Genomic DNA, 26,344 nt, shown 5'->3' on the forward strand with positions numbered 1-26,344 from the left:
TCATTTAGGCAGGTTGGGCATGCTCTCCTCAATCAACATCCTCAGCTTGTGAAACTGATAAATTAAAGCATGATATTTGTCTGTATGTTAAGTAATATTCTTTAATATTAAAGGGACTATCAAGATGACTATAAGTTGTATTGCATGACTAGATGGGTGGGATTGAGCGTTGGTAGGCACCTCGTCAGTGAGGTTCCTCAAGGCTAGACTCTCTGACACACTGCCCTGTAGGTTGTCTTCTCTCCCAGCCCTCCATGCTGTGGCATTGGCCCTCCCCTGCATGTTCCGGAGGGGCAAACCCCTCTGCTCTCTCAGCTGTCAGAAACAATCAATGTTAGACAGAAACACACACTACAACAGAAGAGCCAACGGACTTACTCATATAAGATTATGGGTGCGTGCCGGTTTTGGATAGATCCCCTTGCGCTCTGGCTGCCCTTGTCTTAGCACCACGGGATCTCCAATGCTGCTCCCGATACAGAACAATGCTTTATGTTTCTCCGGGAGTCGGAGGGAGAGGAATACCATACACAGCGGACAGCGAAACTCTCCCAATGACTCCATCACTGCATCCTTTTAACCACGTCCACTGGGCAACAATAAAGGCACACACCACGTATCACAAGAGTGAAAACTAAATATACTCCTAAATTTACCACTTTTCTCCAAATCAACATAGGTATACAGTTAGTTTACTCTTGAGCATAAAGTATTGGTTATGCTTCTGGTGATTTCCCTGTTTGTTGGTTACAATCACCATGTCGATGGCTGTGTGGTGGGGGCCTCAACACAGACTTCTCAAGTGTCCTCTGCTGCCCTATAGTGGCTACAACTAACTCACCCCGGCTGCAGACTTCTCAAATCAGCTCTATCTTTGATGACGCAAATTGATTTTATAGGTGTCACTGGATAAATCTAGTACTAAACAAATCACTTGTGGATCATTTAGACTCTTAGATAGAGAAGCAGACAAATGTTTGGCAAACCGATGCAAAATATTTATTACAATTACATTTTTACAAGATGCAGTAGTTTCTTTCTCATACAGACAGTCCCATACAGGAAACCTTATCTTTAAAAATATGTAAATAATGTTATCAAAATAATCTTACATTTTTCAAAACTCACAATTTGTATTATATTTTTTTACAATCCACCCTGAATATCAAGGCTGCAAGAACAATATGCAAAAAAAAGAAATATCTATGTGGGATTTACAGCTGTACCAAATTAGAAGAAAACCCAACAACAACAAAGAGCCTTAAATCTGTGGTAAAGCCAGCTGAACATTCTACCAGCCAGGAAAATTGTTGCAATTTCTAAATCTGCTAAATGCATAATTTTCAAAAGCAGTCCCTCATGTAAGAAAGAAAACCAGGTTGTATCTTAATACAAGAAGCAGGAGTATTTGGGGGGGCTGAACGTTTACAGTCTTTATCAACCACAGAACTTGGAATTTTGAACATCTTAAAATGATGGTGGTTGGTGAACTAAGAACAGACAATCAGCTTGAACAGCTACGATGGAATAATTGAATTTTTCTCCAGAATAAGTTTGGTAAAGTGACATTTCCATTACTTCGGAACGTTGTTTTATTATTCTTTATGCCCTTACTGGCTACATTCAATCAGCATTGCAATAAAAGTAATGGTGGTCCATAACTGTAAATGAATGTTCTCCTACCACTTAGGAGAAATATAATGATGAGCAAAAGCATGCCTTAAACTGTTCAAATAAGACAGATACATTACCATTTATTGGCTTTAAATGGACCAAAACAAAAAACAAACCTAAATCCTTACAGAAGGGTTATTTAGGGGATTGGAAGCAATGTCAATATCAACTGCTCACAATGATTGTTTCATCTCAACACAAATGCTACAAATTGTTTCAGCAAGAGTGGGTGTCAAAGCCATCTTTCAACAAAATAAAGTATCGATCGATGAAGTCATTTGCAAGTAAAATCATTATTGGTTTGGTTGTTGTCAACATCATGGGTTAGCTTTTTTCATCACAAAATCAAAAGAAAAATGCTGATGCGTTTTGCTTTCAAAAATCATTTTAGCTTCTAGGAGAAGACCAAACAAACGGGTCAAAATGAAGAAAAAGAAAGGAAAGAAAAAGCAGAAGGAAAACCAAGAAGAAAGACCCTCAGGCAGGCATCACCTCTGACCCCTCTCTGTCACACCAGTGTCTGTATGACCAGTCTCTTGTGAACGAGGAAGAAGTGTAAAACAGACGAGTGCAATGAGTGAGGGAGCGTGACGTGAGGAAGAAGAAGAGGAGGGGTGTAAGCCATGCTAGGTGTCGGCGTCGTCGTCTGTCTGGCTGCTGCTAGTGCTCTCGGACTCTGAGACCTCTTCTAGTTCAGGCTCTACAGGGCTTCTCCAGGACAGCAGGGGCAGGGGCGCACCCTTGAGAAGAGGCTTCAGGAGAACACCGTTCTGGCCCAGCCTGTTCCTCTTCAGCTAGAACAGACAGATAGATTAATAACAACAGTAACCAGGTTTCCAAACTTTTCATGCAGACCTGATGCATGAGAAGTCACAACCGGGCTATTGGAAACAGGAAATGTCGGTCCAAATTCATAATGTCGATAGACAATTTGTATGTTCGAAATGATGGGATATGGTGATGAAAATATTGATATAATCACGCAATGATATGTCACATTGTAGGTCTACCACAGTCTATGGCCTTTCACCACGACATGGAAAAGCATGAAAAGTTTATAGGCAGATGAAATAAGTTACGATGAACTTCACATGTTGGAATAATTTATGATGAACTTCACAATATGGAATAATTTATGATGAACTTCACATGTTGGTTAAGTGCACAGTGATCATGCAAATTTCCAATAGGCTAAATATCGAGGGTAGACTACTATTTGAATGGTTCTTGTTGCCAATTATCAAATAAAATGACCTTGCTCTTATCCATATCTCATCATATAACCGGTCCACTTTATCAGCAAACTGTTGTCCAGAGAGCATGCACCAGAACAACATTAGGCAAGTTTGCTATTTATGGCAACAGTTTTTGTGACAAAACCATTGTTAGAGTTGAAAATGCAATGGTAACCCATTTGTGTTTTTTTATTCGTACATGGGAACTTAACTGCAGAAGTGGTTTTTATGTGCACTACGTCATCACCATGCACAACACTTGATCTGCAACAAGTCAGTGTGATGAAAACACCCCTCTTGTGGGAATATTGCGCATTTGTTTTTGTGCACATTTTTGAATATTTTCTTGAAAATCTGTCGCCAATTGGATGGAAACCTAGCTATAGAGAGATATCCACTCACAGTAACGCATGTAAATAGTTATGTATAGCTTTTACCTTCTCAGTTTTAGCTTGAAATTCTTGGAGCTCAGCATCAGTGATGGGCAAAAAGTTGTCATCATTCTCTGGGTACTCCTGCCAGCCCATAGTTTTTAGCAACCTACCAGAGGAGGCGGAGATCACTGGTAAAACAAGCTTTGAAGTGATTGTCCTATATCTAAGAGATGTAAGAAAGCTCAGGAAATATTCATGTTTTTCCACATTTAACCCCTTATTTTTATGTCACAAAACTACCTCCATACTTCCATGTGTTTGTATGGGTTACCTTCAGACTAGTCCCGTGACAGTGGTGGGGGTCCTAGAGCAAAACGGAGAACACCATTGTGTTCATGAGTCTCCCCTTCCACGGTGGGGTCATAGTAGCGTCGGAACCAAAACGGTTCGGACGCTACAGACAAAAGTTGGCACATCAGCGTTACCGAGTTCAGATGTGTCCCGTGACACTTGTGGGGGTCGTAGAGCAAAACGGAAACCGTTCGGACACTACAAACGTTTTCTTGAGAAGACAGATTTTCTGGAAGTCTCATGGTCTGACAAACACCCCTGTAGCTCAGCCACCTTCCACCGCAGATGCGGAAGGCCTGACATCGGAAGATGTGGTGGATGGAGACGCAGCCCATGAGGATTTTGATGGGGATTTTGTATCATGTTACTCAGATTGACGCACAGGTGCGTCTATAGACTCTTAAGTATTAAATCCACTTCAATCAGTGTAGATGAAGGGGAGGAAACAGGTTAAAGAAGGATTTTTAAGCCTTGATTCAATTGAGACATGGATTGTGTATGTGTGCCATTCAGATGGTCAATGGGCAAGACAAAAGATTTAAGTGCCTTTGAACGGGGTATGGTAGTAGGTGCCAGGCGACCGGTATGAGTGTGTCAAGAACTGCAACGCTGCTGGGTTTTTCATGCTCAACAGTTTTCTGTGTGTATCAAGAATGGTTTACCACCCAAAGGACATCCAGCCAACTTGAGACAACTGTGGGAAGCATTGGAGTCAACATGGGCCATCATCCGCGTGAACGCTTTTGACACATTGTAGTCCATGCTACAATGAACTGAGGCTGTTCTGAGGGCAAAAAGGGGTGCAACTCAATATTAGGAAGGTGTCCTTAATGTTTTGTACACTCAGTGTCCATGCGTATACATACAGCAACAGCAAAGCCTCCATATAATTAATTTCATAATAATAATGTAGGGCTCTCGTTAATTTCACACAATTTAGCTTGGTCGCCCCACCCTGACCCCAGGGGTCCACCGCCCTACATCACACCCAACCCAACACACCCCACAGCTTCAGGATCTTACTGTTTTGAGTCACTGAGGGGTGTGAAGGAAGAGAGGGTATGTGCACGTGCGTGAAACTTACCTGTATTCTGCCTCCAACGAGCTGGAAAGGTGATCTGTGTCTGAGTCGCTGAGAGAGTGAGGGAACCCATTCTCCTGTAAGTCTCCTCTGTTCTCCTTAGGGTCTGAGGGACTGGTAGAGGTGGGCCCGTCCCAGTTCCAATCATCCTTCAGGCCTCGCAGGAACTCACTCTTCCGGTCGGTGCTGCGACGCATCAGCTTCAGACGAGGAGGGGTGACGTCGATGGGAGGGGTGATGCTGGAGGGAGGCTGAGAGAGGACTTACCAAATAAATTGTAAGTCTTTTCAAGTAAATTGTATCATATCAAGTGTAGAGTGGGTCAGTGGTGGAATGCTAGAGCAGTGTTTTCAGAATCCAACTCTTGTTGGCTTAAGTACAGCTTTATTACGGGTGACAATTTTAGTACTCATCACTGCATTCTCTACCAGAAAGTTGGTTGGCCCTCTTCGATGTCACCTAGTTCGATACATTGCTATGTTTTCACTTATAAAGCCCTTTTACAAAAAGTCCCACTGTACCTAACATCATAACTAAACTTTAGACATACGAGTTACCACACCCAGTCTCAGGGATGGTTAACTCTGGGAATTCCATTGGTCTCTACTGAGTTTGGTAAATCAGCTTTTAGTTTTCTTGCACCTTATCTGTGGAACAATCTTCAACATTTTCTTAGATTTGATGTGCTGGTACCTCTGGGGGAATTCAGAAAGCTGATTGAGGACCGTATTACTGATGAATGTGTTTGTTTTCTATGACCGTGTTTTTCTTTCTGATTACATTTTGTATTTATAATTTGTGTCTTTTCTGTATTTAGGGCTCATCTCTGAAAGAGACCTTGATCTCAGTAGGACTCCCTGATATATATATATATACTGCTCAAAAAAATAAAGGGAACACTTAAACAACACATCCTAGATCTGAATGAAAGAAATAATCTTATTAAATACTTTTTTCTTTACATAGTTGAATGTGCTGACAACAAAATCACACAAAAATAATCAATGGAAATCCAATTTATCAACCCATGGAGGTCTGGATTTGGTGTCACACTCAAAATTAAAGTGGAAAACCACACTACAGGCTGATCCAACTTTGATGTAATGTCCTTAAAACAAGTAAAAATGAGGCTCAGTAGTGTGTGTGGCCTCGACGTGCCTGTATGACCTCCCTACAACGCCTGGGCATGCTCCTGATGAGGTGGCGGATGGTCTCCTGAGGGATCTCCTCCCAGACCTGGACTAAAGCATCCGTCAACTCCTGGACAGTCTGTGGTGCAACGTGGCGTTGGTGGATGGAGCGAGACATGATGTCCCAGATGTGCTCAATTGGATTCAGGTCTGGGGAACGGGCGGGCCAGTCCATAGCATCAATGCCTTCCTCTTGCAGGAACTGCTGACACACTCCAGCCACATGAGGTCTAGCATTGTCTTGCATTAGGAGGAACCCAGGGCCAACCGCACCAGCATATGGTCTCACAAGAGGTCTGAGGATCTCATCTCGGTACCTAATGGCAGTCAGGCTACCTCTGGCGAGCACATGGAGGGCTGTGCGGCCCCCCAAAGAAATGCCACCCTACACCATGACTGACCCACCGGTCATGCTGGAGGATGTTGCAGGCAGCAGAACGTTCTCCACGGCGTCTCCAGACTCTGTCACGTCTGTCACATGTGCTCAGTGTGAACCTGCTTTCATCTGTGAAGAGCACAGGGCGCCAGTGGCAAATTTGCCAATCTTGGTGTTCTCTGGCAAATGCCAAACGTCCTGCACGGTGTTGGGCTGTAAGCACAACCCCCACCTGTGGACGTCGGGCCCTCATTACCACCCTCATGGAGTCTGTTTCTGACCGTTTGAGCAGACACATGCACATTTGTGGTCTGCTGGAGGTCATTTTGCTGGGCTCTGGCAGTGCTTCTCCTGCTCCTCCTTGCACAAAGGTGGAGGTAGCGGTCCTGCTGCTGGGTTGTTGCCCTCCTACGGCCTCCTCCACGTCTCCTGATGTACTGGCCTGTCTCCTGGTAGCGCCTCCATGCTCTGGACACTACGCTGACAGACACAGCAAACCTTCTTGCCACAGCTCGCATTGATGTGCCATCCTGGATGAGCTGCACTACCTGAGCCACTTATGTGGGTTGTAGACTCCGTCTCATGCTACCACTAGAGTGAAAGCACCGCCAGCATTCAAAAGTGACCAAAACATCAGCCAGGAAGCAGTAGGAACTGAGAAGTGGTCTGTGGTCACCACCTGCAGAACCACTCCTTTATTGGGGGTGTCTTGCTAATTGCCTATAATTTCCACCTGTTGTCTATTCCATTTGCACAACAGCATGTGAAATGTATTGTCAATCAGTGTTGCTTCCTAAGTGGACAGTTTGATTTCACAGAAGTGTGATTGACTTGGAGTTACATTGTGTTGTTTAAGTGTTCCCTTTATTTTTTTGAGCAGTGTATATAGACACACACACACACACACACAGTTGAAGTCGGAAGTTTACATACACCTTAGCCAAATACATTTAAACTCAGTTTTTCACAATTCCTGACATTTAATTCTAGTAAAAAGTCCCTGTCTTAGGTCAGTTAGGATCACCACTTTATTTTAAGAATGTGAAATGTCAGAATAATAGTAGAGAGAATGATTTATTTCTGCTTTTATTTCTTTCATCACATTCCCAGTGGGTCAGAAGTTTACATACACTCAATTAGTATTTGGTAGCATTGCCTTTAAATTGTTTAACTTGGGTCAAATGTGTTGAGTAGCCTTCCACAAGCTTCCCCAATAAGTTGGGTGAATTCTGGCCCATTCCTCCTGACAGAGCTGGTGTAACTGAGTCAGGATTGTAGGCCTCTTTGCTCGCACACGCTTTTTCAGTTTTACCCACAAACTTTCTATAGGATTGAGGTCAGGGCTTTGTGATGGCCACTCCAATACCTTGACTTTGTTGTCCTTAAGCCATTTTGACAACTTTGGAAGTATGCTTGGGGTCATTGTCCATTTGGAAGACCCATTTGCGATGAAGCTTTAACTTCCTGACTGATGTCTTGAGATGTTGCTTCAATATATCCACATCATTTTCCTCCCACATGATGCCATCTATTTTGTGAAGTGCACCAGTCCCTCCTGCAGCAAAGCACCCCCACAACATTATGCTGCCACCCCGTGCTTCACGGTTGGGATGGTGTTCTTCGGCTTGCAAGCATCCCCCTTTTTCCTCCAAACATAACGATGGTCATTATGGCCAAACAGTTCTATTTTTGTTTCATCAGACCAGAGGACATTTCTCCAAAAAGTACGATCTTTGTCCCCATGTGCAGTTGCAAACCATAGTCTGGCTTTTTTATGGCGGATTTGGAGCAGTGTCTTCTTCCTTGCTGAGCGGCCTTTCAGGTTTGTCGATATAGGACTCGTTTTACTGTGGATATAGATACTTTTGTACCTGTTTCCTCCAGCATCTTCACAAGGTCCTTTGCTGTTGTACTGGGATTGATTTGCACTTTTCGAACAAAAGTACGTTCATCTCAAGGAGACAGAACGCGTCTCCTTCCTGAGCGGTATGACGGCTGCATCGTCCAATGGTGTTTATACGTGTGTACTATTGTTTGTACAGATGAACGTGGTACCTTCAGGCATTTGGAAATTGCTCCCAAGGATGAACCAGACTTGTGGAGGTCTACAATTTTTTTTCTGAGGTCTTGGCTGATTTCTTTTGATTTTCCCATGATGTCAAGCAAAGAAGCACTGAGTTTGAAAGTAGGCCTTGAAATACATCCACAGGTACACCTCCAATTGACTCAAATTATGTCAATTAGCCTATCAGAAGCTTCTAACGCCATAACATAATTTTCTGGAATTTTCCAAACTGTTTAAATGCCCAGTCAACTTAGTGTATGTAAACTTCTAACCCACTGGAATTGTAATACAGTGAATTATAAGTAAAATAATCTGTCTGTAAACAATTATTGGAAAAATTACTTGTGTCATGCACAAAGTAGACGTCCTAACCGACTTGCCAAAACTATAGTATGTTAACAAGAAATTTGTGGAGTGGTTGAAAAACAAGTTTTAATGACGCCAACCTAAGTGTATGTAAACTTCCGACTTCAACTGTAAGTAAGTTGCCCTCTGGTCCCTGTCAGAGGTCAGACTCACCTCCTTGGGTGTTCCGTAGGTCGCGCCGTAGGTCGGGGGAGTGACAGGCGTAAGAGGTTTGTTCACAGAGGCAGCAGGGCTGGTGAAGGCGGAGTCCCAGCCGGAAAAATTAAAACTGCTTTTGGTTTCTCTCCCGCTTGGCTTCCAGGGACCAGCCTACAGAGGGAAAAAATAAAGTAAAGTAGTGATTCATTATTTTGGCTGACGATGCGACTAGTGATTATACCCCGTCCTGTTTTTAAAAATAATGTTACCTTCATTTAACTAGGCAAGTCAGTACAGAACAAATTCTTATTTTCAACGACTGCCTTGGAACAGTGCCTTGTTCAGGGGCAGAACGACAGATTTTTACCTTGTCAGCTCGGGGATTCGATCTTGCAACCTTTCGGTTACAAGTCCAATGCTCTAACCACTAGGCTACCTGCCGCCCCACAAGGAGATGACAGTAGTGAGGTCCTACCTTGGCTGAGGATGTGACTAGTGATTATACCCTGTCCTGGTTGAGGAGATGGCAGTAGTGAGGTCCTATCTTGGCTGAGGATGTGACTAGTGATTATACCCTATCTTGGTTGAGGAAAATGGCACAGTGAAAGGGCTGCCGTGCTTCAAGCTCTTAGGAAACTCTGCAGTATTCCTGCAGCCAGGAAGAACTTTTGGATATCAGAGCGGCGGTAACTCACCAGCATTACCAGCATTACGACTTTCCCAAACCGGATCCTTTGTTCGTACCCACCAGGGCAATTGAACTGATCCCAGAGGATGTTCCAAACTCGGCCGGCGGAAAAGAGGTACTCGGAGTGGATTTTTAGTCCGATTCAGAAGGCGAGCACACCAGCCACCACTTCCGAGTATATTACTCGCTAATGTTCAGTCTCTGGATAATAAAGTTGACGAGCTCAGGGCAAGGATTTCCATCCAGAGAGACATCAGGGATTGTAACATACTCTGTTTCACGGAAACATGGCTCTCTCAGGATATACTGTCTGAGTCCGTTCTTTCAGCCAGTGGGCTTCTCAGTTCATCGCGCAGACAGGAATAAATATCTCTCTGGGAAGAAGAAGGGCGTATTTGTCATTATTAACTACTCATGGTGTGATTGTGATAACATACAGGAACTCTAGTCCTTTTGTTCACCCGACCTAGAATACCTCACAATTAAATTCTGACCGTATTACCTACCAAGAGAATTCTCTTTGGTTATAGTCACAGCCATGTATATTCCCCCTCAAGCCAATACCACGACGGCCCTCAAAGAACTTCACTGGCCTTTATGTAAACTGGAAACCACATATCCTGAGGCCGCATTTATTGTAGCTGGGGATTTTAACAAAGCAAATTTGAGAAAAACGTTACCGAAGTTCTATCAACATATCGACTGTAGTACTCGCGCTGCTAAAACACTCGACCACTGCTACTCCAACTTCCAGGATGCCTACAAGGCCCTCCTCTGCCCTCTCTTCGGCAAATCTGATCACAACTCCATTTTGCTCCTCCCTTCCTATAGGCAGAAGCTCAAACAGGAAGTACCCGTGCTAAGGACTATTCAACGCTGGTCTGAGCAATCGTAATCCACGCTTTAAGATTGTTTTGATCACGCGGACTGGGATATGTTCCGGGTAGCCTCTGCCAACATAGACGAATACACTGATACGGTGATTGAGTTTATCAGGAAATGTATAGGAGCTGTTGTATGCACTGTGACTATTAAAACCTACCCTAACCAAAAACCGTGGATAGATAGCAGCATATGCACAAAACTGAAAGCACGAACCATCGCATTTAACCATGGCAAGGTTGGGAATATGGCCGAATACAAACAGCGTACTTATTCCCTCCGTAAGGCAATAAAACAGGCAAAACGTCAGTATAGAGACAAAGTGGAGTCGCAATTCAAGGGCTCAGACACGAGACGTATGCGGCAGGGTCTACAGACAATCACGGACTACAAAGGGAAAACCAGCCACGTCGCGGACACCGACGTCTCACTTCCGGACAAGCTAAACCCCTTCTTCGCCTGCTTTGAGGACAACACAGTGCCACTGACGCGGCCTGCTACCAAGGACTGTGGGCTCTCCTTCTCCATGGCCGACGTGAGCAAGACATTTAAGGGTGTTAACCCTCGCAAGGCTGCTGGCCTAGATGGCATCCCTAGCCGCGTCCTCAGAGCATGCGCAGACCAGCTGGCTAGAGTGTTCACCGACATATTGAATCTGTCCCCATCCCAGTCTGTTGTCCCCAAATGATTCAAGATGTCCCCCATTGTTCTTGTACCCAAGAAAGCAAAGGTAACTGAACTAAATGACTATCACCCCATAGCACTCCTTCTGTCATGAAGTGCTTTGAGAGACTAGTCAAGGATCACATCACCTCTACCTTACCTGACACCCTAGCTCCACTTCAATTTGCTTACCGCCCCAATAGATCCACTGACGATGCAATCGTCATCGCACTGCACATTGCCCTATCCCATATGGACAAGAGGAATACCTATGTAAGAATGGTGTTCATTGACTATAGCTCAGCATTCAACACCATAGTACCCTCCAAGCTCATCATTAAGCTTGAGGCCCTGGGTCTGAACCCCGCCCTGTGCAACTGGGTCCTGGACTTCCTGACAGGCCGCCCCCAGGTGGTGAAGATAGGAAACAACACCTCTACTTCGCTGATCCTCAACACTATGGCCCCACAAGGATGCGTGCTCAGCCCCCTCCTGCACTCCCTGTTCACCCATGACTGCGTGGCCATGCACGCCTCCAACTCAATCATCAAGTTTACAGACGATTCAACAGTAGTAGGCCTGATTACCAATAATGACGAGACAGCCTACACAGGGAGGAGGTAAGGGCTCTGGGAGTGTGGTGCCAGGAAAATAACCTCACCCAACGTCAACAAAAGGAGCTGATCATGGACTTCAGGAAACAGCAGAGGGAGCCCCCCCTGCAGGGCTCTCCAGAGGTTGGTGCGGTCTGCCCAACACATCACCGGGGGCAAACTACCTGCCCTCCAGGACACCTACAGCACCCGATGTCACAGGAAGGCGAAAAAGAACATCAAGGACAACAACCACCCGAACCACTGCCTGTTCACCCCGCTATCATCCAGAAGGTGAGGTCAGTATAGGTGCATCAAAGCTGGGACTGAGAGACTGAAAAACAGCTTCTATCTCAAGGCCATCAGGCTGTTAAATAGCCATCACTAGCACATTAGAGGCTGCTGCCCTATATACATAGACTTGAAATCACTGGCCACTTTAATCATTCGAACAGTAGTCACTTTAATAATGTTTACATATTTTGCATTACTCATCTCATAGGTATATCCTGTATTCTATCCTATTCTACTGTATGTTAGTCTATGCCGCTCTGACATTGCTCGTCCAAATATGTATATATTCTTAATTCCATTCCTTTACTTTAGATTGTGTGTATTGTTAGATATTACTTGTTAGATATTACTGCACTGTTAGATCTAGAAACACAAGCATTTTGATACACCCCCAATAACATCTGCTAAACACGTGTTAGTGACAAGTAACATTTGATTTGAGAAGGCAGTAGTGAGGTCCTACCTTGGCTGAGGATGTGACTAGTGATTATACCCTGTCCTGGTTGAGGAGATGGCAGTAGTGAGGTCCTACCTTGGCTGAGGATGTGACTAGTGATTATACCCTGTCCTGGTTGAGGAGATGGCAGTAGTGAGGTCCTACCTTGGCTGAGGATGTGACTAGTGATTATACCGTCCTGTTGAGGAGATGGCAGTAGTGAGGGCCTACCTTGGCTGAGGATGTGACTAGTGATTATACCCTGTCCTGTTGAGGAGATGGCAGTAGTGAGGTCCTACCTTGGCTGAGGATGTGACTAGTGATTATACCCTGTCCTGGTTGAGGAGACGGCAGTAGTGAGGTCCTACCTTGGCTGAGGATGTGACTAGTGATTATACCCTGTCCTGGTTGAGGAGATGGCAGTAGTGAGGTCCTACCTTGGCTGAGGATGTGACTAGTGATTATACCGTCCTGTTGAGGAGATGGCAGTAGTGAGGGCCTACCTTGGCTGAGGATGTGACTAGTGATTATACCCTGTCCTGTTGAGGAGATGGCAGTAGTGAGGTCCTACCTTGGCTGAGGATGTGACTAGTGATTATACCCTGTCCTGGTTGAGGAGACGGCAGTAGTGAGGTCCTACCTTGGCTGAGGATGTGACTAGTGATTATACACTGTCCTGGTTGAGGAGATGGCAGTAGTGAGGTCCTACCTTGGCTGAGGATGTGACTAGTGATTATACCGTCCTGTTGAGGAGATGGCAGTAGTGAGGGCCTACCTTGGCTGAGGATGTGACTAGTGATTATACCCTGTCCTGTTGAGGAGATGGCAGTAGTGAGGTCCTACCTTGGCTGAGGATGTGACTAGTGATTATACCCTGTCCTGGTTGAGGAGACGGCAGTAGTGAGGTCCTACCTTGGCTGAGGATGTGACTAGTGATTATACCCTGTCCTGGTTGAGGAGATGGCAGTAGTGAGGTCCTACCTTGGCTGAGGATGTGACTAGTGATTATACCGTCCTGTTGAGGAGATGGCAGTAGTGAGGGCCTACCTTGGCTGAGGATGTGACTAGTGATTATACCCTGTCCTGTTGAGGAGATGGCAGTAGTGAGGTCCTACCTTGGCTGAGGATGTGACTAGTGATTATACCCTGTCCTGGTTGAGGAGACGGCAGTAGTGAGGTCCTACCTTGGCTGAGGATGTGACTAGTGATTATACCCTGTCCTGGTTGAGGAGATGGCAGTAGTGAGGTCCTACCTTGGCTGAGGATGTGACTAGTGATTATACCCTGTCCTGTTGAGGAGATGGCAGTAGTGAGGTCCTACCTTGGCTGAGGATGTGACTAGTGATTATACCCTGTCCTGGTTGAGGAGATGGCAGTAGTGAGGGCCTACCTTGGCTGGGGACGTGACAATATTTATGACCTACCTTTTTTTTCTTTACCTACCTTGGTTGGGGTGATAGCTGGCTTGGGCACCAGGTTCTTGTAGATACTGGATGAGGAGATAGGGGTTTTGGTGCCGTTGGTTAGGTGGGGTACCGTTGTGTTGGCGAAACCAGCAGAGAAAGCAGCGCTAGGGTCTTCCTTGGAAACCTTCTTGATGACCAACATCTTAGTTATGGTCTGCTTGGCACTAGGGGGGTGCTCTGTGGGGGAAGGATTGACCAATCAATCAATCAGGCTTGCTCCCTTTCAAAGCCAGTCACTGGCAGAGCTCCTCACTCACCCCAAACTCCTACAGGACTCCCTACAGCATGAGACTGGGCCACCGGCTTCCCACTGCTCTCTGATTGATTGAGTGAGGGCTGTGGAAAAAAGCAAAAACACCCGTAACTTAACAAAAGTTGTCTGAAGTAATTTACCGTAATTTCCGGACTATTAAGCACACCTGAATATAAGCCGCACCCACTGAATTAAAAAATATATATTATTTTGAACATAAATAACCCGCACGTCTATAAGCCGCAGGTGCCTACCGGTACATTGAAACAAATGAACTTTACACAGGCTTTAACTAAACACGGCTTGTAACAAAAATATATAGGCTTTAACGAAACACGGCTTAAAACAAAAAATAAAAAATTAGCAGTAAGCTTTAGTTGTCTTTTTGCACTGAGTCAATTCCTCACGCTGCTGTTTCCAACGTCTTATCATCGACTCATTAAGACCAAGCTCCCGTGCAGCAGCTCTATTTCCTTTTCCAACAGTCAGATCAATCGCCTTCAACTTGAAAGCTGCATCATATGCATTTCTCCGTGTCTGTGCCATGATGAGGGTGACAAAATGACTACCGTAATCAGAATGATGGGAAGTTTGAGAGCGCTCGATTTAATCTAAACAGTAAACAAAAAAGTTGTTTGACCTTAACCCGTTCGGCAATTTCATTGGTCTAATGAAAGCTTCATGCCGCCCAAAAACTGAACACGTCACAGAATGTGTTTTTTTGGAGAGAAAAAAATTGAAAGCGGGAAAAATCCATATATTAGCCGCGTCATTGTTTAAGCCGCGAGGTTCAAAGCCTGGGAAAAAAGTTGCTGCTTATAGTCCGGAATTTACGGTAAACATAGTAATCACCCAGCAGGTCGCTAACAATTTTAAAATGATCTGAAACAGCTTGATAAACCAAAGCTTTGGAGTTGTTTTAAATTCAAGCAATGAAAATCTGGAGAAAGATGAGGGCACCCACAAAATCCTCCTCCACAAACTTCAGCTTGTCCTCATGGTCTCCCTCAACTGGCAGGAAGCCTCCTTTCCGGGGGTGGAAGGTCCCGTTGCGCTGACGGTGGGGCCCTGGTCGCTCCCTGTCCCTCTCCCTGTCCCCCACTGGGCGCTTGGTGTGGCGCCCATGGTGGGGTCCCTCCTGCCCCCAGAGACCGCTGCCCAGGCCCCCCTGCCCTCCCTTAGCCACGCCTGAGTCCACAGAGTCATGCCGCAGGAGAGAGGGATGGTGCAACCCATCACCTAGCATCCAGGAGTGGAAAAATAAAATCAAGGTTAAGAACTGATTGGACCACATAATCCATCCCACACACACACCCTGCTTTAACATATGTATATCTGTGACTAATACACTTTGATTTGGTAGTCAGGGTCAGGTAGGGTGAGACCATATGTATGTGCTACCTGCCGGTGCTCTGAGAGGGCTGTTGTTGAAGAAGCCGTCGGAGGAGTTATGACGGCGGCGGCTCACAGCGGGCCGAGCATCACCACGGGCAAGACTCTCTCCGTGCCTCTCAAACGCTGCAAGAGACTGAGAGATACAGAGAGGGAAAGAGAGATGTACAGAGATGGAGAAAGAGAGTCAAAGAGAGAGAGACAGAGAGAGAGAGACAGAGGGGCACATTTATAAGAGCCTCAGTAACCACTCAGAGCAATAGCTCACAAGCCATTACACTATACCAAAATAGGTGTGTGAAAATAACCGTTTAAACGAAGTTGGGATCCTTAACGTTAAGAAAAATCCCTAACCGAAATCCCCCCCACTTAATTAAAATCCCAGTTCAGTTATCACAAAACATTATTTTCCGTGTTATAACCAACAGGCTATAAAGGCCTGGGGAAGTTGTGTAATTCACATAAAATCAGAGGAAGAGGCTTTAAATTTGCAAGGTAGGCAAGACAAGACATTGCGAGATGCAGATGACCAAAACATATGAGCACGCTTCTGCCTCTCTCTCCCTCGCGCTGGCCTGCCTGCTCCGTCTCTTTGCTAATGATGCAAGTGTGTGTTCAGTCTTCGGTCTGACGCCTGTAGAATATCCTTGCCTATTCATGGCACCGATGTCTTCGGGCCAGTCTTGCGAGCCTACTTTTCGTTTTTGCCTCACTTGAAATTACAGTAGGCTACCGGTAGCCTGTATCGATAACGTTTCAGACATAATGGAATGTGGCCCCTTGAAAGCCACTCGGCTACGGCATGTTTGTTTGTCTGTCAATTAGGGTAGACTACACTACGAAACCTTATCTGGTGATATGAACGGGCATTTTTACTTGTGTTTAATGAAGGTTTGCCGAAACGGGACAAAAATCCATCACTAGGCAACCAGAAGTGTCAATCAAATAATCTCGAGCTGCTGCAAGCAGGCCACTCTCCCTAGAAAAGTACTTTAAAGTCTGTTAAATACTGTGATTTACCAAGACATTTTGTAGAAATAAAACACACCTAGCTACAATACCATACTTTTTTTTTAAAAACAAGAACACAGCAGCACATAAATCAGCAACGTGTATTGTTGTCAGGAAAAAATACATAACATTTTACCCCGGAGCAGAATTCTACTGTCTTAAAAAAGTACAGACCTGATGCGGAACCTTTTTTATTTTGTCTGAAAATGTATCAATTGTCGCTATCGACATGTTACTGTAGATGTGTTCTATGTCTGCATAGGGTTGTGGTAGACATACACTACATGGCCAAAAGTATGTTGACACCTGCTCGTCAACCATTTAATTCCAAAATCATGGACATTAATACGGAGTTGGTCCACTCTTCTGGGAAGGCTTTTCACTAGATGTTGGAACATTTCTGCGGGCACTGATGTTGGGTAATTAGGCCTGGCTCACAGTCGGTGTGCCAATTCATCCCAAAGGTGTTCGATGGGTTGAAGTCAGGGCTCTGTGCAGGCCAGTCAAGTTCCACACCGATCTCGACAAACCATTTCTATATGGACCTCACTTTCTGCGGGGGCATTGTCATGCTGAAACAGAAAGGGCCTTCCACAAACTGTTGCCACAAAGTTGGAAGCACAGAATTATCTAGAATGTCAGTATATGCTGTAGTGTTAAGATTTCCCTTCACTGGAACTAAGGTGCCTAGCCCAAACCATTAAAAACAGCCCCAGACCATTATTCCTCCTCCACCAAACTTTACAGTTGGCACTATGCATTCGGGCAGGTAGCGTTCTCCTGGCATCCGCCAAACCCAGATTCGTCTGTCGGACTGCCAGATGGTGAAGCGTGACTCATCACTACAGAAAACGCGTTTCCACAGCTCCAGAGTCCAATGGTGGCGAGCTTTACACCACTCCAGCTGACGCTTGACATTGCGCATGGTGATCTTAGGCTTGTGTGTAAACCCATTTCATGAAGCTCTCGACAAACAGTAATTATAATGATGTTGCTTCCAGAGGCAGTTTGGGACTTGGTAGTGAGTGTTGCAACCAAGGACAGATGATTTTAACGCGCTGCTCGCTTCAGCACTCGGCGCTCCCGTTCTGTGATCTTGTGTGGCCTACCACTTCGCGGCTGAGCCCTTGTTGCGCCTAGACGTTTCCACTTCACAATAACAGCACTTACAGTTGACCGGGGCATCTCTAGCAGGGCAGAAATTTGATTAACTGACTTGGTGGCATCCTATGACAGTGCCATGTTGAAAGTCACTGAGCTCTTCAGTAAGGCCATTCTACTGCCAATGTTTGTCTATGTCAATTGCACGGCTGTGTGCTCGATTTTCTACACTTGTCAGCAACGGGTGTGGCTGAAATAGCTAATTTGAAGGTGTGTCCACATACTTTTGTATATATAGTGTAAGTTAATTGCCGGGCCCTAGAGGTCATACATACGTAATACAACCATTATTCTGCATTTTAATTTGACGTGGAATTTTATAATTTTTTCTTATTATTGAATTGGCTGCATAAAGACACCAAAATCCTTAAACGTCTTAAATCTCTCTCTCAAAAAAAACTGTCTAGACTGTCATTCATATTACTTTGAACCATGACTTTAACAGCTACAGAATTCTGACAAGTGCTACTAGAAATAAGTGATACAGACTATAGTGTTATATTGTATATTGTCCTCTACAACAGAGACAGGCAGCCATAACTACCTGGGCCATTTAAGGCCACAACATACCTTTGGGGTCAAAGTTCAACCAGGCACCGCAGCGCAAACATTGGACCTACTATGCATAGTCTGCTAACATTTTACGCAGCCACGTAAAAAGCTTGATTTAACAAAGCATGGCATTCCCAGAAGCAATTTTTCAAGTAGCAGAGTAACTTCTGAGAAAACATATTTACAGAACAAATCAAATCAAAGTGTATTTGTCACGTGCACCGAATACAACAGATGTAGACCTTACAGTGAAATGCTTACTTACAGGCTATAACCAACAGTGCAAAAAAGGTATTAGGTGAACAATAGGTAAGTAAAGAAATAAAACAACAGTAAAAATACAGTGATAAATAACAGTAGCGAGGCTATATACAGTAGCGAGGCTATAACAGTAGCGAGGCTACATACATGCACCGGTTAGTCGGGCTGATTGAGGTAGTATGTACATGTAGATATGGTTAAAGTGACTATGCATATATGATAAACAGAGAGTAGCAGCAGCGTAAAAGAGGGGTTGGGGGGGGGGGGGGGGGGAATCTTATGGCTTGGGGGTAAAAACTGTTGAGAAGCCTTTTTGTCCTAGACTTGGCACTCCGGTACCGCTTGCCATGCGGTAGTAGAGAGAACAGTCTATGACTGGGGTGGCTGGGGTCTTTGACAATTTTCAGGGCCTTCCTCTGACACCGCCTGGTGTAGACGTCCTGGATGGCAGGCAGCTTAGCCCCAGTGATGTACTGGGTCGTACGCACTACCCTCTGTAGTGCCTTGCGGTCGGAGGCCGAGCAATTGCCGTACCAGGCAGTGATGGTCTGTAGTAGGAATTATAGGATGCCTGTCCTGTCCTAACCCCCAGCACCTCTCTAGGTCTCACTTACAGGGCCGGCCCCCCTATTAGGCAGGATTATGCAGCGGCCTAAGGCAGGAGGGCCCTGTAAGAGAGACCCAGAGAGGTGCTGGGACATTTCCTGAGCTAAACAGACCAAGATGAACCTCCAACAACACATATACCTTACATAATTCTGCCCCAAACAATTAATATTTATCTCACCCAGTGGCATATGGGCTATTTAGGTGAGAGCTGAGGCCACTCCGTGCAGTACCCACTTTGTCAAAGGCAGGGGTGCAAAATATTGTCAATTTCCAGCGCGCGTCTCCAGGGTGCAGTAGGAGACACACCGCTGAGGCACTCCACCAATGTCCCGTCAAAAATAATTTAACATACAGTGCCTTCAGAAAGTATTCACACACCTTGACTTTTTCCACATTTTGTTGTGTTACAAAGTGGGATTAAAACAGATTTAATTGTATTTTTTTGCCAACAATCTACACAAAATACTCTAATGTCAAAGTGGAAGAAAAATTCTAACATTTGTAAAAAATAAAACACTAATGTATCTTGATTAGATAAGTACTCAACCAATACATGTTAGAATCACCTTTGGCAGCAATTACAGCTGTAAGTCTTTCTGGGTAAGTCTCCAAGAGATATTCATATCTGGATTGTACAATATTTGCACATTCTTTTTTTCAGAATTCTTCACACTGTCAAGTTGGTTGTTGATCATTGCTTGACAGCCATTTTCAAGTCAAAAGTGTAACTAGGCCACTCAGGAACATTTAAATGTCATCTTGGTTAGCAACTCCAGTGTATATTTCTTCTTGTGTTTTAAGTTATTGTCCTGCTGAAAGGTGATTGTGTCTCTTGGAAAGCAGACCAACCAGGTTTTCCACTTGGATTTTGCCAGTCCTTAGCTCTATACCATTTCTTATTATCAAACTCCCTAGTCCTTGCAGGTGACAAGCACACCCATGTTGTAGCCACCACAATGTTTGAAAATATTGATAGTGGTACTCGGTGACGTGTTGTGTTATATTTGCTCCAAACATAACACTTTGTATTCAGGACATGAAGTTAATTTCTTTGCCACATTTTTTTTATTTTGTTATTTCAAACAGGATGCATGTTCTGGAATATTTTTATTCTGTACAGGCTTCATTCTTTTCACTCTGTCATTTAGGTTAGTATTGTGGAGTAACTACAATGTTGTTGATCCATCCTCAGTCTTCTCCTATCACAGCCATTAAACTCTAACTGTTTTAAAGTCACCATTTGCCTTATGGTGAAATCCCTGAGCAGTTTCCTTCCTCTCTTGTAACTGAATTAGGAAGGACACCTGTATCTTTGTAGTGACTGGGTGTATTGACACACGATCCAAAGTGTAATTAATAACTTCACCATGCTCAAAGGGATATTCAATGTCTGCTTTTCTTTATTTTTTACCCATCTACCAATACGTGCCCTTTGTAAGGCAGTGTAAAACCACCCTGGTCTTTGAAACTGTGTGAAATTCCCTGCTCGACTGAGAGACCTTACAGATAATTGTATGTGTGGGGTACAGAGATGAAGTAGTCATTCAAAAATCATGTTAAACACTTATTACACACAGAGTGAGTCCATGCAACTTATTACCCGACTTGTCAAGCACATTACTACTTCTGAACTTGACATTATGGGGTATTGTGTGTAGGCCAGTGACAAAAAAAAAATCACAATTGAATACAATTTTAATTCAGGTTGTAACACAACTAAATGTGGAAAAAGTAAAGTGGTGTGAACACTTTCTGAAGGCACTGTAAATCATGTAGCCTATAGCCTAAGGTAGACAGAGTGGTGTTTTCTGTAGCCTACAGGCTGGAGATCAAATTTATGACAAATGTCATGAGACACTTTTTACATCATGCACATTTTTCTGATCAAATAGCCTAACCCACAGGTGTATATCCTAAAAACAGGACAGGTCAAAGGAAACTGCTGTCTAGGAATTTCACACAGTTGGCTAAATTGTCATGATAATCAGTGATTTCAAGTTTGTATTCGTATATATTTTTGACGAGCTGCATCACAGCGAAAAAGAAAAGTTTGATCAAGGTGGGTATAAAGGTGGGGAGCTGATATTCAGAGCATAAAGACGTCCTCCAGTGATTTCTTTACTTTTCCTGTTGAAAAGTGATATTCCACGTATAAATACAGTAAAGTACACAAACTAATGCCTGGTGTACACCACACGACTTTCAAAATCCAAACATCGCCGAGCCGCTCACATTAAACGACTGTCTTTCCTGTTGTTTTTTGTCTTGCCAACTTAGTGGTGCGCACACTAAACGATGTGGCACAGACGGGGGTCACACACTACAAGATTCTTCACTTGGTCGTGAGGATTCTCCATACCACGCTGTCTCATGAACACAATGATGTGATGATGAGATTAGATTGTTAACGCAGCCTCATTCACGCTTGGCATACAGAGTTGAAATATCTAGCCAACATTTTGAATGAAATAACATTGCTTGTAGGGCCTCCCTAGAGACCCAGGTTTGATCCCGGGCTGTATCACAACCGGCCGTGATCGGGAGTCCCATAGGGCGGCACACAATTGGCCCAGCGTCGTCCGGCTTAGGGGAGGATTTGGCGCTTTACTTAAATCAATGGCTCATCTCGCGATAGCGAATCCTGCAGGCTGACCTCGATCGTCAGGTGAACAGTGTTTCCGCCAACACATTGGTGCGGCTGGCTTTCAGGTTAAGCGGGCGGGTGTTAAGAAGCGCGGTTTGGCGGGTCATGTTTCGGAGGACACATGACACGACCTTCGCCTCCCGAGCCCGTTTGGGAGTTGGGGAGTCTGAGAAGAAATTTAAGAAAATAAATAACATTGCTTGTGAACTTCAGAGATGACACAATTTGACACTGACTTTGGTTAAAGTGACTTTGGCAAGTAGAAACGCAAGTAGTCATCGCTCCGGCTCAAGAGTCTACACATTCTGGGTGATTCGAAACAATGTCTTCTCTGATGAGCTCTCATTGGCTATTGCTGATCACTGTTCTCAAAACTTGTCATTGCACATCTTACACTACAAGAGCGTTGTAGATTTTGTGCCGATAAAATAAATGTTCGAAAATATTGGGACGTCGGATTGCTCAAAGACGGGATCGGAAGTAATCAGATTGCGTTTCTGACCTGCTCACATTAAACGCGTCGGTGAAGACTGCGCACCGAGAGGGCAACGACATGAGGATTTTGTCTCCGTTCTCAAAAACTTGTCTGGGACAGCTAAATGGTGTAGTGTGCACTTGGCTTAAAGGGTAAAACAATATATACTGCTCAAAAAAATAAAGGGAACACTTAAACAAAACAATCTAACTCCAAGTCATTCACACTTCTGTGAAATCAAACTGTCCACTTAGGAAGCAACACTGATTGACAATACATTTCACATGCTGTTGTGCAAATGGAATAGACAACAGGTGGAAATTATAGGCAATAAGCAAGACACCCCCAATAAAGGAGTGGTTCTGCAGGTGGAGACCACAGACCACTTCTCAGTTCCTATGCTTCCTGGCTGATGTTTTGGTCACTTTTGAATGCTGGCGGTGCTTTCACTCTAGTGGTAGCATGAGACGGAGTCTACAACCCACACAAGTGGCTCAGGTAGTGCAGCTCATCCAGGATGGCACATCAATGCGAGCTGTGGCAAGAAGGTTTGCTGTGTCTGTCAGCGTAGTGTCCAGAGCATGGAGGCGCTACCAGGAGACAGGCCAGTACATCAGGAGACGTGGAGGAGGCCGTAGGAGGGCAACAACTCAGCAGCAGCATGTGTCTGCTCAAACGGTCAGAAACAGACTCCATGAGGGTGGTATGAGGGCCCGACGTCCACAGGTGGGGGTTGCGCTTACAGCCCAAAACCGTGCAGGACGTTTGGCATTTGCCAGAGAACACCAAGATTGGCAAATTCACCACTGGCGCCCTGTGCTCTTCACAGATGAAAGCAGGTTCACACTGAGCACATGTGACAGACGTGACAGAGTCTGGAGACGCCGTGGAGAACGTTCTGCTGCCTGCAACATCTTCCAGCATGACCGGTTTGGCGGTGGGTCAGTCATGGTGTAGGGTGGCATTTCTTTGGGGGGCCGCACAGCCCTCCATGTGCTCGCCAGAGGTAGCCTGACTGCCATTAGGTACCGAGATGAGATCCTCAGACCCCTTGTGAGACCATATGCTGGTGCGGTTGGCCCTGGGTTCCTCCTAATGCAAGTCAATGCTAGACCTCATGTGGCTGGAGTGTGTCAGCAGTTCCTGCAAGAGGAAGGCATTGATGCTATGGACTGGACTGGCCCGCCCGTTCCCCAGACCTGAATCCAATTGAGCACATCTGGGACATCATGTCTCGCTCCATCCACCAACGCCACGTTGCACCACAGACTGTCCAGGAGTTGGCGGATGCTTTAGTCCAGGTCTGGGAGGAGATCCCTCAGGAGACCATCCGCCACCTCATCAGGAGCATGCCCAGGCGTTGTAGGGAGGTCATACAGGCACGTGGAGGCCACACACACTACTGAGCCTCATTTTGACTTGTTTTAAGGACATTACATCAAAGTTGGATCAGCCTGTAGTGTGGTTTTCCACTTTAATTTTGAGTGCGACTCCAAATCCAGCCCTCCATGGGTTGATAAATTGGATTTCCATTGATTCTTTTTGTGTGATTTTGGTGTCAGCACATTCAACTATGTAAAGAAAAAAGTATTTAATAAGATTATTTCTTTCATTCAGATCTAGGATGTGTTGTTTAAGTGTTCCCTTTATTTTTTTGAGCAGTGTATGTTTTGAGCAAAATAGTGTTTTTTAGACAACTGCAAAGGTTTTGATGGGAAGTCGTGATGGTTTGATGGGAAGTCCTGATGTCATCAGCCTTCCGACTTGCTTGAGGAACAATAGAGGAGCAACAGACTAGGACGGCCAGTACCGGTCCTGCTCACTTACCTTGGCGGGCTGAGGCGTGGAGAAGTTAAGCCAGGCTGGAACAAAGTCATGCTGCGCCATTTAGGTCCAGTGTCTCCCGTCAGTAGAGCGTGGCATCAAACCTCATGGCCAGGATCTGGAGAGGCAAGGAAAGAGGGATATCACTGCCTGACCTCTAATAACAGACATCAGACAGAAATTAGTATGAATAACCATCATTGTTACTTCAGAGGAGTTGGTGTTTCATGCAAGATAATGTCAGGCTGCTTATGTCAGACAACTTATGGTAGTCTTTATTCATCTTTACCCAAATAATGAAAATGAATGATTTTAATGAATTAGGATTTACACCGATCATCATTGCAGCTTTTCGAAGTGTGTGCGAATGTGAACTCTGCCAAATCACTTGGTAGTTAGTGTCATTTCACTTCAGTATAAAGAGAGGACACTGATTGTACCCACCGACAGCTTGACCAGAATGACATAACAAATCTTCTTACCCAGAGTAGTCAGCTCTGTAGTCCAGTGGCCCTTCTCTCTGTCAGTGTGGTATGTGTTCCTCTTGGTACAGCTGGCCCAGGCCTGGTGTCTGTTAAGCTAAGGCAGACCAGGAGGTAGAACCACTCTTCAGCCTGAGCGAGACAGAGCCCCTGGCAGAGAGAAGCTCCAGTTCCCAGGGTGAGGCGATGACTGGAGAAGGGGCTTGGGTGGTAAGGAGACTGGCACAGTTATCGGTACTGCAGGTCTTGGCTGGTGTCGAGATGATTCGATTGAATCAGTCAGACAGACATGAATGAAAAGCAAGCATACGTAGTAGGGATCTGTTTGGTTGTTTGATCTAGGCCTGTCTTTGTGAGTCAGTGAGGAAAGTCAACTCAACTGTTCTATGTTCTCAAAAGGTTTATGGAAGCAGCACTTTGTGCCAGCCCTGACACTGATTCCTCCTCACCAACTCATCCTATCTCCAGATGTGGACACTCTGAAAAAAATGTGTGGGGGGGGGGGGGGGAATCTACCTCACAGTGCCGCTTCAAGGGGAAAACAGCGAAAAGCCTGTGTTCACCTCATCCACACAACCGGAGGGCTACGACAGGGAGAAACGGGGGGGGGGGGGGGTCACGGTTCAGTCACATAACAAAACCCAAGGGGGGCCTATCGCTATGATGTGACTAGCATTGTGTTTGTTAGTAGTATCAATCAACACACCCTAAATCCTGACTCTTCTGAGAAGGGGTGTGAGAAGGAGCCTGACATTCTCATTAACTCACTATTGAAGAGCTTGTATTGCTAGAGAACGTACTGGAGATTTGGTTCTGTGCACCTTTTTGCATTTATCTTACCCTCAGACACGACAAACCCAGGCTGTTGTTGTTGGTCAGATACACCATTCATTCAAAGCACATACCCGTGTAAACTGACTCACTTCTTAGCTATAAAATTATACTCGAGTCATACAGAGGCAACTCTCCTTAATAAAAGGTCACTCATATAATTTTCAAAAAGATACCTAACAACTGTCTGCCTTTTACTAGATTGTACAATCCTGACTTTGCTGTAGCATCTGGCAGAAGAGATTGTTGCTGAAGTTGTTGTAAGGATTGGCATTGAACAAAACAAAACTAAGTGTTCTTCTTTACTTCTCAGCCGTCTCTTCAAATTACTTCTTCACACCTTTGCAGCAGATCAACACTGTTAAGAAACACAACATTTAGGCAAGAAAATGACAATGGGCAGTTAGAGTTATGTAATATGGCTAGCAGCTAGAAAACTAGTTAGCAGGCTCGGTTGTAAACAAGCATTACGTACAAGCTAACGTTACTGCTAGCAGGCCTTTGAATGGGTGCGACTCGCCAATGAACGATTACGCATGGTGCAACTTCCAATATTATTATATTAGCTAACAACATAAAATACTATATATGCATTACTTGACGTGATGACACATGAACATCGAACAGTGTAACTGTCAACGGCCATGGATGATAAATGGAGCTAGCAGCAGACGAAATCAACTGTGTCAAAATGGCCACCTACCTAGAGATAAATGTCTCGAGCCTCACACAGACCACTGTGATCACTTGTCTCTGTCAATTCAGCTAATATCCGATATATACGTGTAAGCGGAACATGCCTGTCTTGCAACTGCAAATATATAATTTGAGCTGTCGTAGTTAGTACATTTGAGTTGTGAGATCCCGTTTTATCAGACTTTCGTTTGAACTAGCTAACAGTAACGTTAGCTATCCTAGCTTGCTACTTGTTCCTGTTTGTCCTAGACATACTAATCGATGGAAGAGCACATGTCCAC

At 44.8% G+C, this 26,344-nt stretch overlaps 1 protein-coding gene across 3 annotated transcripts; it reads right to left on the minus strand.

Moving 5' to 3' along the window:
• Positions 1-976: 976 nt before the first annotated feature.
• LOC106560440 (vasculin-like protein 1) lies at positions 977-26,333 on the minus strand. Of its 3 annotated transcripts, none has more exons than XM_014123343.3 (11): positions 26,071-26,333; positions 24,537-25,725; positions 24,058-24,172; positions 15,527-15,653; positions 15,090-15,364; positions 14,130-14,208; positions 13,850-14,049; positions 8,866-9,021; positions 4,719-4,966; positions 3,347-3,449; positions 977-2,468 (listed from the first exon to the last, which is right to left on the minus strand). In XM_014123343.3, exons 3-11 carry the CDS (start codon positions 24,115-24,117, stop codon positions 2,301-2,303), a joined length of 1,416 nt encoding a protein of 471 aa, XP_013978818.2. In that variant the 5' UTR covers positions 24,118-24,172; positions 24,537-25,725; positions 26,071-26,333; the 3' UTR covers positions 977-2,300. The 3 variants fall into 3 exon arrangements, with proteins under 3 accessions (XP_013978818.2, XP_013978819.2, XP_013978820.2); XM_014123344.3 differs by having other exon boundaries at positions 25,965-26,323; XM_014123345.3 differs by having other exon boundaries at positions 25,843-26,071.
• Positions 26,334-26,344: the final 11 nt, after the last annotated feature.

This window comes from Salmo salar, chromosome 10, assembly GCF_965601325.2.
Source record: "Salmo salar chromosome 10, fSalSal1, whole genome shotgun sequence".
NCBI classification, from domain to species: domain Eukaryota; kingdom Metazoa; phylum Chordata; class Actinopteri; order Salmoniformes; family Salmonidae; genus Salmo; species Salmo salar.

Excerpts from the sequence above, each read along its gene's own strand:
- LOC106560440 (XM_014123343.3), bottom strand. The coding sequence starts at position 24,117 with ATGGCGCAGCATGACTTTGTTCCAGCCTGGCTTAACTTCTCCACGCCT. Across the intron at positions 15,365-15,526 it reads CCCTCTCAGAGCACCGGCAG|GTGATGGGTTGCACCATCCC; the intron begins GTAGCACATACA and ends CCTGGATGCTAG. Across the intron at positions 4,967-8,865 it reads CCTACGGAACACCCAAGGAG|CCTCCCTCCAGCATCACCCC; the intron begins GTGAGTCTGACC and ends GTCCTCTCTCAG.